The 14,400-nt window shown below is 44.9% G+C and overlaps 1 protein-coding gene across 1 annotated transcript in view; it reads right to left on the reverse strand.

Annotated features, from left to right (window-relative positions):
* Positions 1–14,095, reverse strand: part of LOC128803906 (prostaglandin F2 receptor negative regulator-like) — a gene marked incomplete at its 5' end in the record, with an annotated part of 65,954 nt that extends 51,859 nt beyond the window's left edge. The window contains 2 exon segments of the mRNA XM_053971242.1: positions 13,809–14,071; positions 14,073–14,095. Of these exon segments, the coding sequence (XP_053827217.1) occupies positions 13,809–14,071; positions 14,073–14,095 (286 nt within the window).
* Between the last annotated feature and the right edge of the window lie 305 nt (positions 14,096–14,400).

Here is a 14,400-nt window from a genome sequence, read left to right on the forward strand (position 1 = left end):
AGAGATGTTCATTTTGCACCTAAGCCCTTAATTCAGGCTGTAAAAAAAAAAAAAAAATTAACTGAAAGCTTGTTCTCACAAATATTAACAAAAAAGCCACCAAAAAACCCCAAACAACAAACAAATAATAAAAAAAACAAATAAAAATATAAGAAAGTAAGAGACTGAATTCTCTGCAGCACCAAGAATTTCTCCTTGCTCATATACCTCATGATAATATCTGAAAAGATAGCATTGTTTAAAAAGTCAGTGCTATATCTAAGCCCCCTTGGGCAAAAAAAAAGGAGTTATGCCTTCAGTAATGTTCAGAAAGAAGCATGGTATGCATGTACTCAGATTTCTCAATGGATGGTTTAAAAATAAAGTATCCTCCTCCCAGGTCTGCACCTAGCCATGTCCAGTGTCAGCAATACATAACAATAAGCCTGACAAGCCTTTCATAAATAAATACAACAAAACTGTTTATTTCCCTTTTAATTTCTTCACTGTTTATAAATTCACACATTAAACTTCTAAGTACTACTTACACGCCCTGCTCAATTTTTATTTTACTACACCACATAACTAACTGGGTTTCTGTCTTGCTGGAATGGCAGTCATAAGTCATGCTAACAGCACCACTATCCTATAGAAAATTTGTTTATTATTAGAGAGCAATCAGTATTACTACTGTTACAAGAAAATAACAAAGTGCCTAAAAGGCACTCCTGTTGCTAGTGAAGATCTAAATAGAAGGTACACACAGAATTTACAGGGCTCTAGTTAACTGTACAACTCTTCTCTCACCTCCTCCCTCCCCACTTAATTTTTCAGAAAAAATAACAGGGTTTTTTGAGATTAATAAGCTGAAGAGCATCTCCCAGGAGCTTAAAACTGTTCAAATCCACAACACTAAATTATGACGTTTCAAAGAATTCAAGCAGAAGAGCACCTGCCTTAATGGAATGTAAGAGCAGACTACAAATGCCTCCACTGCCTGTAGTTTTATAGCCTAAGCCTACCTGGAGTCAAAACGCAGGGCACAAAGCACACAACTAGATCATGTTTTGCCTTTCCCCAGACAAAACACAGATTATTTCAAGATCTTTATTCCTTTCACAAAGAATAAGCAAGCCTTGGACAAGGGATTGCCAGCAAATCTTAAAGTAAAGAAGTTCAGTCTGTCCCTAGATGGAAAAGCAGCACTCTTTGCCTTTATTGTAAAAGGATATCCTCTTTACCATAGAGAATTGTGTTTAAAAAAAAAAATCAGTTTAATATTTGAGTAATTATCTTCCCTGGGCAGTTTTAAGGTATACATATCTCTGCCTACCCTGCTCAAACTTCACTTTCACCTCTTAGCAATTCAATGCAAGAAATTCACTACCTGTCCATCACTTACAATTGCTCAGTACAATCAGTGAGTTCTCCCAGAATTCTCTGAGATCCTATTGAAAAAATCTCTACTGATGAAAAGAACCATCTTCATTAATCCACCTGGCAGATGCATTCTTCCCTTGTAATCATTATGTGAGTTTACAAATCTAACAAAGCTGTACTCACATCACATTATTCAAATTACAAATTCTCTGGGAAAAGAAAGCTCTTGGGCATGGTGCTGTAAATCATCAAAACCACTTCTTACTCCTAGCTGATACAGGCTTTAAGAAAAGGTATGTACACAGCTGACTGCTAGGGAAGAGTCACAGGCATGGTCAGTCAACTGGTTATCCCTGAAACAAGCAGCAGAACTCAATAAGCAGAACCCTATTTTCTGCAGGAAGGACACACATTTATACAGCTCAAACTTTGTGAAGTTTGAGTGAAACCTACCCAGAGTATTGTAAACCAAGGCTGTAAGTTATCTGCAGAGAGCCTGAAACAAGAGCAGAGGCAAAAGCTGCATCCTTGAATGTCAACACTAGAAGCCAATAACAAATTTAACATCACTACTGTGGACTGTTTCAGGATTTATGTATTTTTTATGGAAATGCACAAGAGTTGAATGTTCAATTGCAGTTATCACAGTCAGTCTAAGTCCATGAGGTAGTACTGGGGTTATAAGAAATATCCTGCAGGAAAAGCTTAAAATGAGGCTCCCTAGTTTCTGTCAGTAAAAGAGAACAGACTTTAACAACCGAACTTCACAGGCTCCTGCTAAGCCTGGATGTCAGTCAGTTAAATGTTTGTTCCTATTTCATCCTTAAATGCCAAAAATGTCAAAGGACAAGGAAAGAAAACATTCACAGAGTCGCAGTGTCCCAAGTGGGAAAGGACACATGAGGATCACCAAGTGTCCAACTCCTGGCCCTGTACAGGACACCCCAGGAGTCACACCATGTACCTGACAGCATTGTCCAAACACTTGAACTCTGTGAGTCTTGGCACTGTGACCACTTCTGTGGGGAGCCTCTTCCAGTGCCCAACCTCCCTCTGGGTGAAGAGCCTTTTCCCAATATCCAACCTAAACCCCCCCGACACCTTCAGGCCATTCCCTTGGGTCCTGTCACCGGTCACCACAGGGCAGAGCTCAGTGCCTGCCTCTCCTCTTCCCCTCATGAGGGTGTTGAAGACCACAATGAGGTCTCCCCTCAGTCTCCTCTTCTCCAGACTGAACAGAACAAGTGACCTCAGCTGCCCTTGTACAGCTTCCTCATCAGTCCTTTCACCATCTTCATAGCCCTAATTCCAATTAGTTTCTATCTCAACAAAAAAAAAAAAAAAATCTGTAACAATCAGAGGTAGATGATGCTAAGGAGGGGGAATACAGAAATGGACAGTGGAATTCCTACATGACCCCCACCATAAATTCAAAGAATGTTCTGCCAACTATTTCATTTTTAGAGCTCCTTCGGTTTTAAACTCCAATTTTATTATTACTTGGGACTTGTGACAAGAGCTTCAAAATTACAAGTCACAGAATAACTGTGCAGCAGAGTAGCAGTATTTATGTAACCACAGTAATACAAGGCAATATTCTTTAGAGATCTTTCATTAGAGCAGCTGTTACAGTAAGAAGAGATGGCATACATGTTCTTTTTCTGAAACAGATACAGTAAGAAACTTCTGTTAAGTTTCACAAGCACCAAGATCCTATAGAAAAAAAATCCTCTGCTGTTGTACTTTTGCTATCATTCTGCCTCAATGAGCTCAAACACAGCTCAGCTCACGTCCCACAGCCCTCTCACAGTTCTACCCATCACAAGTGTACACTCCAGTGCTTCTACTCACAGTGACTTTCCTGCAGAACAAAATACCCAAGATGACCTGACAAAATCCTTGCTGGCATTCACACTTCTGATGCTGCAAAGAAGACTATTTAGGTAGAAGTGGATTCAAATGGAAGAAAAAAAGGGAGGCAAAAGATGACTTAATGCACAGAAACAGATGTTCTGAAAGAGGGCAAGAGAGAGATTCTACTCTCCTAAGAATGCCAACAATATATACCACCAGATGAGCAGAATTCTGCCCAAGTGCTATTCAGGTTTCCCAGCAGGTACTCACTGCCCTTTACCTACTTCAATACAAAGCACACATGCCATCTTTTCCAAGGAAAAGCAGAACCTCCTCAGTACAGGCAGGCTAGTTAGGAGACAGTCTCAGGCTCCTGTGGCAGAGGCTGCTGAAGCCGACCCACAGGTCCCCTGAAGCTCCCACCAACCTTCCCAGCTACACTCAGTGCATGAACCAGGTGTCTCCAAGAAATGCCACAGGAGAACAAGAACACAGACAAGCCATGCTTGCTCCCCTTTGCACATCTTTAGAGAGAGCCCAAACCCAGCCTGACTTACCCAGACACATCACTGCCTCTGAAGAAGTACTGAAGATCTGTCTGAAACATGGTAAATGTACCAGGAGCAAATTTTATATCAAATTACAAGAGAAGGGTACATGAAATTGCTTGTGAGGAATTTAGAGATCTTGCAAAGACACAGAAACAATCATTTCCTGTCATCATCTGGTGACATACATTCAGGACAATACAGAGGTCTTATAGGTAGGTCATTAATTACCATAAACTAAAAATCTCCTTGGGCTTCATGTATTGAAAACAAATGTCACTTCATGAGCCTTTCAAGTTTCTAATGCATATGAAAACAGAAGTTGCTGGGGAGGGGCAGAAGGAAGTGGTAGTGTTAACTAGTGCCAAGAAGCATTCAAATAACTTCGAAGGTCAAAGTTCTTCACTCACCCATGCAAACAAAACAGCCAGAATCAGGGCAGACAGGGCTGTCCCTCCTTGTGCATGTGTCAGCCACAGCCAACACATATCTGTCTTGTATCAGAAACCAGGTTCCGAGCTCACTCAGGAGCCAACCTTGGTAGCAGAGTTTTAATTCCAAGAAACATCAGTGTACTCATGAGAGTCACCTGACCAAAGCCCCGCTTTGGACTGCAATCAAAATCCCACAGCAACAAGGCAACCCTGGCACTGAAGGATTAGTGCTGAGCCCAGACTGCCACTCACGTGAGAGCAGAACTCATGCTGGATTTGGGCCAAACCCACATATGCAAAGTGTGTTCTCACCCCAATGCACCAATACCAGAAGTGCAACAAAAAAAAAAACAAAAAAAAAAAAAAAAAACAAAAAAAAAAACAAACAAACAAAAAAAAAAAAACCAGAAGAAAGCCAGCACATTACTTTGATGACAAATGAATGTTCCATCAAAGTCCAGGTAAGGGGACTCATTTCTTATTCTGGGGTAGGAATTGTTAAAGTGAGGAAAGGACCCACCTTACAAGTTTGATACAGAAGTGCCCCATGCACTGCCTTGCATCCACCTGTAGGTTACTACCCTAGCCCAGATGCACAAAGAGGTTTAAGTTTCTCTCTACAGCATCAGACAGGGTGAAAAATCTCTCTATATACATACAAACTAAAAGATGACAGCTCACATCAAGAGGGGGATCAGTGAAAAATACTTCAAACTACCTTTAACAGCTACTTTCTAAGTAGGCTTGGCCTATCTCTGTTGATCCTTAGAGGTTCATAAGGCAAAGTCTGGAATAGGCACATGCCCTGCGGCCTCTGGTCCTAAGCAGGAACAAGGGTACTATGTGAAGTCTCATTTGTTCTTTGGCTATTTTGGAAGGACATCCCCACCCAGTAACTCTATTCACAGTACTGCAGCCTCCCCCTCAACCCTCCCTTTCAGACTTGAAAGGCAGACACCCACAACAACTCAGATGCCACAGCATACCCTGCAGCCACATGCATCACACTTCAGTACTTGTTTTAAACTCTGCAGGAGTCTACAATTAGATATTCCATTTACCTGCCAGTAGTGAGCAGAAAACTTTGCTTAGAAAACCAAGGTATTTCAAGATTCAACTGCAGAGCTTTGAGAAACAGGCAGTTTTTTACCAAGGCTGTTTTGTGATGATAACTGCCCCAGCACCACCATCTCATGCAGACATACCTTTAACTAATTCTTCCATTTTAAATAAGCTATTCCCCCACTTCCCTTTCTCTTTGGAAAGCATGCCCTGCTCCAGTTATCTCTCCTCCCCTTCCTTCTCCCACTTCTAATTTCAAGCAACAGCCATCCATACCTCTGTGCCCAGTGACCCTGGATATCCATGCTATTTTCTCAACTTTTTTTTTTTAATAGATAAACCCACAGACCTAGGGATGTCAGCAGCTTTGCAACTATTGACAGGTGCCCATCAATAGAGTTGCCAGCAGACAGGGCTCAGGTCAATAGCTTTTGTGACCATTCAACCCAGCTTCGTGGTAAGACCCAGCCTAGTGTTACTTCCCACCTCCAAACACCGAATGACTTTGTCTCCAATAAGCTGTCATGCTCTTTATTTTCTCACTGATGAGGCCACCTCCAAGCACTTAAGCCCTGTTTGCCAAAAGCTACAGCGTGCCTTGTCTAGAACCAAGCCCTGAGATCAAACAGGAGCAAGGCTGATGGCGATACACTTCTTACTCAGCATTAACTTAAACCTCCGTATGAACTGGATGGGAGCAAGAACACTGCACGGACACCATAAAGGCTCTTCACACAGACCAACATCATCTGCTGACACCACCTCCCCAACACACAGTGTGTTGCTGGGCTTCTAAACAACGTAACATCTCTTTTGGAGGAAGGTGGATGTTATCTGGCTAAATATTACGGGTGGTGATGTGAAAGTACAAAATAGTCTGTGGCAAAGGGAAAGGAAGATACATCACCTCTACCACCCTCTAGGAAGAGAATTTCAGTGCAGACAGAAAGACTAACACCTCACTGCTTATTCTAACAGTTTCCATTAACAAATAATTGCCTATTTTCACCTCAGTATTACTAGCTGCATTCAAGCACAAATACATGTACTGATTAGACATGCATTTCTGAGGGGGAAAATGGGCATTGAAACTTAAATTACCATTCACAAATCAAGCAAACTCTGAATTTTTGCTCAAAATGAATATGTTTGGTACCCTGAAAACCTAGGAAGCATCCTCCATCAGTTTAGCATCTGTTTCATATTTAGAAGCTATTCTTTGCAAATGCAGGGATCACACTGCTTTTAAAGCAGCTTCTGCCAATTCTCTCTTTTGCGGGGCAGATTTAATAGCGAATTCCACTGCCACAGGATTCACTGTGCAATAATGAAGGGTAGCGTGTCAATAGATGAAACTGCACACATCAATAAGGAGCTGGCAGAGGTCCCCGTGGATGCCTCTCTTGCAACAATCATTTTAACGCGTGTAGGAGAACAATGCGTTACAGCCCGCTCAGAGATTCCCCACAGCCACACTGCATCAAAGGCCGACCGAAACGCGACGCTAAATCTCTGCACTCGGAGCCAGCAGTGCAACATGCACGGAAACAAAGTCCTTTACACTGGCAATTATTCTTTTTAGGACTGGCAAACCTATGCAGAGCCAGCTTTTTGTCGGAACTGGACTCTTGCTAACCAACACGACCCCCAGCAATGGTTCCACCAAACTCTTTTCAGAGGCTACTGATATGGTGAGAAGAGAGTGACTCAAAGAGCATGAGAGCACACAGTCACGAAGCAAGCACCGAGCAGCACAGCTAAACCAGTCTTTAAGAAAGGCAGAAAGGCAAGTCCAGACTAATCAAGCCTGTTAAACAGAAAGAGTGGAATAAGAGCAGCTACAGCAGCAGGAGTTGTTTTACAGCCAGTGTGAACTAAAGAATGGTGATGGATATCTGGGAAAAAAGCCTACGAGAACAACTGAAGCCAGAGAACAAAAGTTAAAAGCAACACAAAGTTTACATTGATTTTTTTTTTCCAAGCTACATATGAGAAAGATGATATATATACTTTGTGTGCCACAAGCAGCAGACTCTCACAGCAGCTCTGATCAGTGATCCTCACAGACCAGTACATCAATCCAGCACTGGCCAATTTGGCAAAAGGAGAGAAAAAAAGAACAGAAGTGGAGGGCAGGGGAGCGGGGGTAAAGGCCTTCACACACATTTACAGAAGTCTGAAACTGGAATAAAAGTGAGGGCTCCATTTCTCCATCCCCAACTGCAGTTGTAATCCTTTGACACCTTACAAGCAATGACAGAATGCTTTCTCTAGGGACCTGAGACCAATTCCCTTATAAGCTTTTACAAACTGATGCTTTTCCAAGTCTACAATGTGGCCAAATTTGGACATTTTCCGAAGAACAGCAAAAGCCACATTCTTGATGCAGAGTTAACACTCCAGCCAAATTTCCAGTTCTTGTTCTAAACCATGGTTGCGCTACAACTTCTAAACTTGGCAGCTGAGATAATTATTGGTTCAAGAGTGGCAAGGAAGAAATAGCTAGAACCTGCAAGAATCAAAAAGGAAGAAAAGAATTCGCCCTGCTGCCTTCCCAAGTGTAACTATTGGAAATAGTGGAGCATTTTAAGGAAAAAGAGAGCAAGGGGAGCAGTGTTTCCTGGGGGGAAAAAAAGTCAACCTGTGGTAGACATCCAGCCCAGAAAATTTCGGCATGAATGCCTGAAGTCCTGCAGAATAATAAACAATTTAAGAGATGGCACTCATAACAAACAGTAACATGCAGATATACTACAGGCATTGCTGCCAGCCCTGCTTATTGGCAGCTGTGACAGATTGCCTGGGAGCTCCAGTCCTTAATTAGTTCTCATTCCTGAAGTTCACAAGTCAATTAATTCTAAAAACCACCCTCAGATTCTTTTTTAAAGGAAATCTTGTCCAGGATTCTCTGCCTTTCTTACCTCTTCTTCCCACAGCTCAGCTAACAGGTCAGATCCTTTAGAGCATCCATGCAAATTCCATCTGGCCGTGGAGATTATCACTAGTCAAATACTTCAGCTTGCTTCAGCAATTCTTCCTATTTCTGCAGCAGTATTTTGCCACTGCTGCACACAACAGATACTGTTCCCCAGGCTGCTTCTTCAGCCCCTCGTTCCTCACAACTTGCCTCTTCCAGGGTAATGAACAGGAGCACAAACTGCAATACTCCAGCACTGGTTTCAAGCAGTCCCCATGGCAGTCACATCAACTCAAATCTACCAGCATTACTACACTGCTCTATAACTTTTCCAAGACTCAAAGGCATTTAGCAACACCATTTCTACCTTCTACCTAACTCACTTTAAACTTGGGCAGAATGCCAAAGTTGATTACAGATTCCACTGGAAACCCAGCTTTCAAAACCACTTCCAACTCTGGAAGGAATGGAGGGAAAAAAACAGCCCAAGCCTTTTTTTTTCCCTGTCTCAGACTTCATTAAGAAGAAATCAGTTATGCTTTACAATTATGACATCTTACATGTATATGAATAAGCCAGATTCTGATATGAAACTCAAAAAACCTAAGAAACTTTAATTTCCTTAATTTCTGTCTTGCTTCTTATCCTATTTTATATATGCTGATCATCTGGAAAGACATTATTCAAGACTTTTGGCACCTTAGCAGCTACCTGTCAGTTTATCCAAAAGCAGTTTGGTCTGAAACTGATTTTACACCTTTGCCCCTTGCAAAACACAAGGTGTATTAAAAGTTTCTCATTATTTTTAAAGCCTCCTCTCAGTAGATATTTGAGATGTGAAAGACAACTGAAATTTGACGTTTTCTAGAGAATCAATTGACAAGAAAAAGGAAAAAAAAGGAAAAATTGAGAACCACTGAGAAGCTAGTATCTCCCTGTAAGCTCATTTCTTCTTTAGAACAGGAAACTCTAACAACTTCAAACCTGCTTATGACACAGTCTCTCCCTGCCTTGTTCAATCCCGTTTTGAGGTACCTTGTGCAGGTTAGGAACTGGGGTCATGCTGGAAACTGCTTATTATTCTTGGACAGAAATGGAAAAATCGGTATGCCTAGACAATTTCACCTCACAGGTCTCTATAAAACTTTAAAGTCTATAAGACTTTATCACTCACTATCACAGATCTGAGAAAGCAGAACAAATATCAAAGGCCTGGTAACATCTCCAATAAAAGTAAAAAACAAGGTATTAAACAGATATTTTTATTTGCATTACAATATACAGACTGACTCTATACTCCATCTGATATCTTTCTTTTGAAAGTAGTAGAGACTTTTATAGATGCTGACATAACCACTACTTTGACCTAGCTCATGTTAGTAATGTCTTCCTCAAGTTCTTTCCAATTTAACTTTCAATCGACTTCTATACATAATCTGAAAGAATTCACATTTTCAGACAATGTGTCCCCTTTTCCCTTCCTTCTAAAACACAGAACTTCACACACCATAAAATATATCACTGAAAGGCATCTAAAACCAGACAACTGAAATGCTCACTTTCTAAAAATACCTTATTCAGATATGTACCCATTCCCCTTCTAAAAAAATATACATTTCTGTTTTGCAGGTTAGTGTTTGACAAGGATTATGGAGATGGGGAAAAAAAAATCTCAGCCCACAACAAGAAGAAACAACCACACAGAAACAAATCAACCCATGAATACATTAAATGTGAAAGCTGAAATCTCAAATGTCCCTGAATGTTTGTTTATATAACAAGAAGGATGGTTATATGTTATTTCTTAAGCACATTCCCCTCTAATCAAGCATGTAGCTGCATTTTTAAATGACCCCTACTGCTTACTTCAAATCCTGTTCAGGCAGGTTTATACCTCAGTTTGGGGATTAGAGCCAAATACAACAGAGGCTACCTAAAGAGAGCAAGCTGTTGCTACGCTGAAATGTAGCCATCAAGAAACCTGGGGAACAAGGTCAAAGGATTTCAGAAAAAGCACCTAGACTCCCTAAAAAGCAGCCCCAGACAGGCACCTACAAAGATGCAAGAGAGCCAGAGAAGGTGACTAAGCTATCATCTGCCAGTCCTAAAGAGCACAGGATGTAAAGGAACAAACACTCACTACACTGCTCACCCCTCGATTCCCACATGTTCCTGCAGCCTACACACCAAGAAAATACATCAGCATGACAAAGCCACAGGGAAAGCGCTTCCTCCTCAGCAACACCACCTGCCCTTCAGTGCCTCACCAACCCAGTTCCAACACTCACTACGTGCTTCTAGTGCATTAGCAGCCTGCAATTCCCCTTTGGAAGCCTTTTCAGCCACCTCCTAAGTCACAAGAGATAGGCAGGTCTTGCTGTAAGCCTTCTCTGAGTACCAGTGAGGATCTGCCTCCTTCCAAGAACAGGCAAGCACAAGCCACCAGGGCCAGCCCTGGGCTCACCCGCAGGTGAGCAGGCACCAGCAAGGGAAGAGGGAGCAGATTCCACTCTAGCATACCTTGAACACTCCGTAGGCAATCATCCTTTCATTGCCTCCCTGCCCTAAACCTTGAGGCTCTCCCATTTTTCTAATGCTCCCACTGTAGCTGCAAATGCAGGAAAAGATTAAAGCGCGCTTTTCCTTGAAGTGCACGATCACAATAACTTACACTAATTACCAAAAGCCTTCTATTGCAGAGCGTGAATTAAACCTTGATTCAAATGACTAATTGTTGTAGCTTCTGAGGAAAAGAAACAAAAATAATTTCAGACACGAGATGCAGGAAACAACTCCATTCATCAAAACACACAGCTCCTGGGGTTCTGGCATGCTGGAACTGACCTTCATCATAGCAGACACTGAGTGCCACACAGGTCTAAAAGGTGAGTCTAAAAGGCCATCTCTGGGAAACCCATTATCAGTGGTTTTCCCCCAGGATCTACTGAGTACATGCTCTCCTCACTTAAAATGCCCCATAGCATTTTAACAATAACATTTTTTTCCAGATCCACTAAAAATTATTACCTTGAACCTCAAACAAGAACCAGGAAAAAAATCCAGGAGGTGGAATGCTTATTGTTTACTTTACTGTCTGAGCCCTGGTAACAATCAGATATTTGTTTTGGTTTTTGGCTGTCTTGTCCTAGGAGAGATGTTTTGGTTTCCAGAGCATTTCACAGGTTGATTCGGTAGATTGGCTGCAGAGTGAAATCACACATGAAACAGACAGAGCAAAATGCTCTTATAGTGCCTTCCTTTCTCTGGATCTAACCACACCAGAGGAGGGAAGAAAAGAAAGACTAGATCAAGCCTTAGTATCAGGATCCCACAATCTCCTTACCAAACAGATTATAACTGTACTGGATCAAAGAGAAAGGGTGATAAAACATTCTCATTTGTCACAGCCAAGTACTTCAGCCATTTGCATCCTTTTGCTGGATTATTTTGTAAATATCTGAAGAAAACAGTCAAGTCTAAGTACTCACAAGGGATAAACTTGTGTATGCTTCAGCTCCTTCCCTCCACCTCCCTTACACAAGAATTCCTCAATACTTGCAGCAAAAGCGCCAACCCATCTTTCCATTAAAGAGCTGCTAGAAATGGTTCACAGAAGCGTACATATCCCATCCAGAGTGAGAGAATGACTACTTTCCAAACCTCTTAACCTTTGGAATATTTCATAGAAGTGACCAAGTAATGGTATCAGAAGATGGGCACTCTACAACACACACTACAAATAAGAATACAGTTCAGAGATTTTTCTGCACACAAGAACACTTTCAATTTTAAAAGCACCATTCCAGTTATAAAAAAAAAAAAAATCGCCAAAAGACAACTCAGAACATCTAGACAAACCAGATCATGAACAATGGCCATATATCTCTGCATACTTTTAAGTTCTTCTAATTATTTCATCTTGAATTAAGAAGGAAACAACTTTCCTGTCGTGCGTCATCCTTAATAGTTTTTACTTTTTGCTGCATGACCTTGAGCATCTGAGAGTCTTGATTTTCCGCTTGTCCTATTAAACCATCCTCTTGAAAAATCTTACTCCCTTTCTGTTTCTAAACAAAAATACTGAAGGTGAGCTCTCCAGCTCATGACTGTTTCCCCAGCTGGCAGCATGCCTATATTGTAAAGATAAACGAGATGACTAACGTCAGCTGCAAGTAAAAGAAAGCACAGTGGACACTTTTGTCTGGTAGGATCTTCTAGACAGAACACCCTCTGCCCCAATAGCCTGCAAGCAGCCTCAGGAAAAAGACTGGGACAAGACCAGGTTTAGGAAGCTGACTTTTCAACTGCAACTCTCAGCTCTGCAGACCTGGCTATGAAAGACTCAACATCCAAACAATGAGAAAAGTGCTCTGGCAGACTTAAGGAAAAAAAAAAGTCACAGCAAAGTCAAAAGTACAAGCACAAACTAAGCCAGCGAACAGAGTTTTGTTTAAAGAAGAGTGTTGGCAGTGTGGGGCTGGGGCACTGTTTAGTTACTCCTTCCACCTGAACTCTGGAAAAGGCTCCCACTTACTACCTGCAATTATTCAAGTGTTCTGAATCATGAACTACGTAGAGTGACTTGTGGGACATGCTTGCTCACCTGATGTCCTTCTGGCTGCCCAGAGCTGACACAAAGCCACTCAAACACTACTAGACAGAGCTATCTAATGCGAACAGCCTTCTGGTTCTCTACTTTTACATTCACTGCTACTTCTGTAACAGGGTTAGCAACAACGCTACAAGTAGAACGTTGGGGGGGGGGGAAGGAAAAAAAGAAAAAAAGAAAAGGAAAAAAATCCCACGACAACCCACCACCCACCCTTTTGTGTAGAGCTTGCTTGTCTTTATTCCTGCACGCTGCCTGGCTGGCACTGACACCAGTAAGGAACAATGCCACATGTCACACTAACGACAGCTACACAATTACCTGAATACAGCGTAAACCATCACCTACACAATTACACGCTATCTCCTAGCGGGAGAACTTCCCGGCAGAGGCAGCAAACCCCGGGAGCCCGGCGGGGAGGGCGCAGGGGAAGCGCTGCTTCCACCGCACCCCGTGTGCCCGGAGAACCCGAGCAGGGCGCCGGCGGCACCGCGGGGGACAGGCAGAAGGAGGGTCCCCGCCAGAACGAGCGGCTTTACCTTCGCCAGGTGAGGTCTCAGAGCGAAAGAGCGCTCTCACCTCACCGCGACCACAGCCCCCGCACCGGCTCCTTTACGAGCAACTACGGCTCCACCGCCACGTTCCGCGGCCGGGGCGCCGCGGGACCCCGGAGCCTGCGGGAGCCCCGCTCGGCGGGGAGCCCCCGGGCAGCACCCCGGCACCCACCCCCGCTCCCCTAAAGTTTCGGGGAAATTCCCGGCAGCGATCCCCTGCAGGGAGCAGCGGGCACCGGGGGATCTGCGCCGGCCGATTCCGCCCGCGGCCAGGGGCCAGCACAGCCCGGCGGGCAGGCGGCACAGCCCGGCCCCGCCGAGGGCAGCGCCCGGCCCGGCTCCGCCGCGCCCCGGGCGGGCACGGCCCGGCGGGCGGCTCCCTGCCGGCCCCGCCGCGCTACCTGCGGGCAAGGCGGCTGAGCACCCCCGGCCGCCCTCCCCGCCGCCCCCGGCCGCGCAGCCCCGGCTCACCGAGCAGCAGCAGGACGAGGAGGAGGAGAGGCAGGCAGGACGCCCTCTCCCCGCGGTGCCCCATACTGGCAGGGCTGCGCGGCGCCTCTCCCTCGGCGAGCGGGACCGCGGGCGCGCAGGCTGGGCTGGCCCGGGGGGGACCGGCGGCGGCGGCAGCGCTCCTCGGCCGGCCGCTCGCTGCCCTGCGAGCGCACGGAGCCGCCCGCCCGCCCCGACCGGCCGCGCCGCGCGGCGCAGCCAACCACAGAGACAAACTTTCCCAGCGCCCGCCCCCGCCCGCAGGTAGCGGGGGCGGCGCGGGGTCCGGCCCGGCCCGGCCCCTTCCCCTCAGGCGGGAGCGGGAGGGAGGAGAGCGGGGCCGCGGGCCCCGGGGGAGCGCCTCGCCGAGCAGGGCCCGGCGGAGGACGGCGCTGCCCTCGCCGCCTCCCTCCCTTCTTCCCTCCCTTCTTCCCTCCCGGGGCCGCCGCCGCCGCGCACACGTGGCTTGGGAGAGCCCCGGTGCGGGGAGGGCGGGCTGGCCCGGCTGGAGTGTTCCCTGGACCCTCGGGAGCCACCATTGGGGGCCGGGGCACTGTTTGGTCACTCGTTCCTG

The sequence above is a fragment of the Vidua macroura genome, chromosome 2, assembly GCF_024509145.1.
Source record: "Vidua macroura isolate BioBank_ID:100142 chromosome 2, ASM2450914v1, whole genome shotgun sequence".
Lineage (NCBI taxonomy): Eukaryota > Metazoa > Chordata > Aves > Passeriformes > Viduidae > Vidua > Vidua macroura.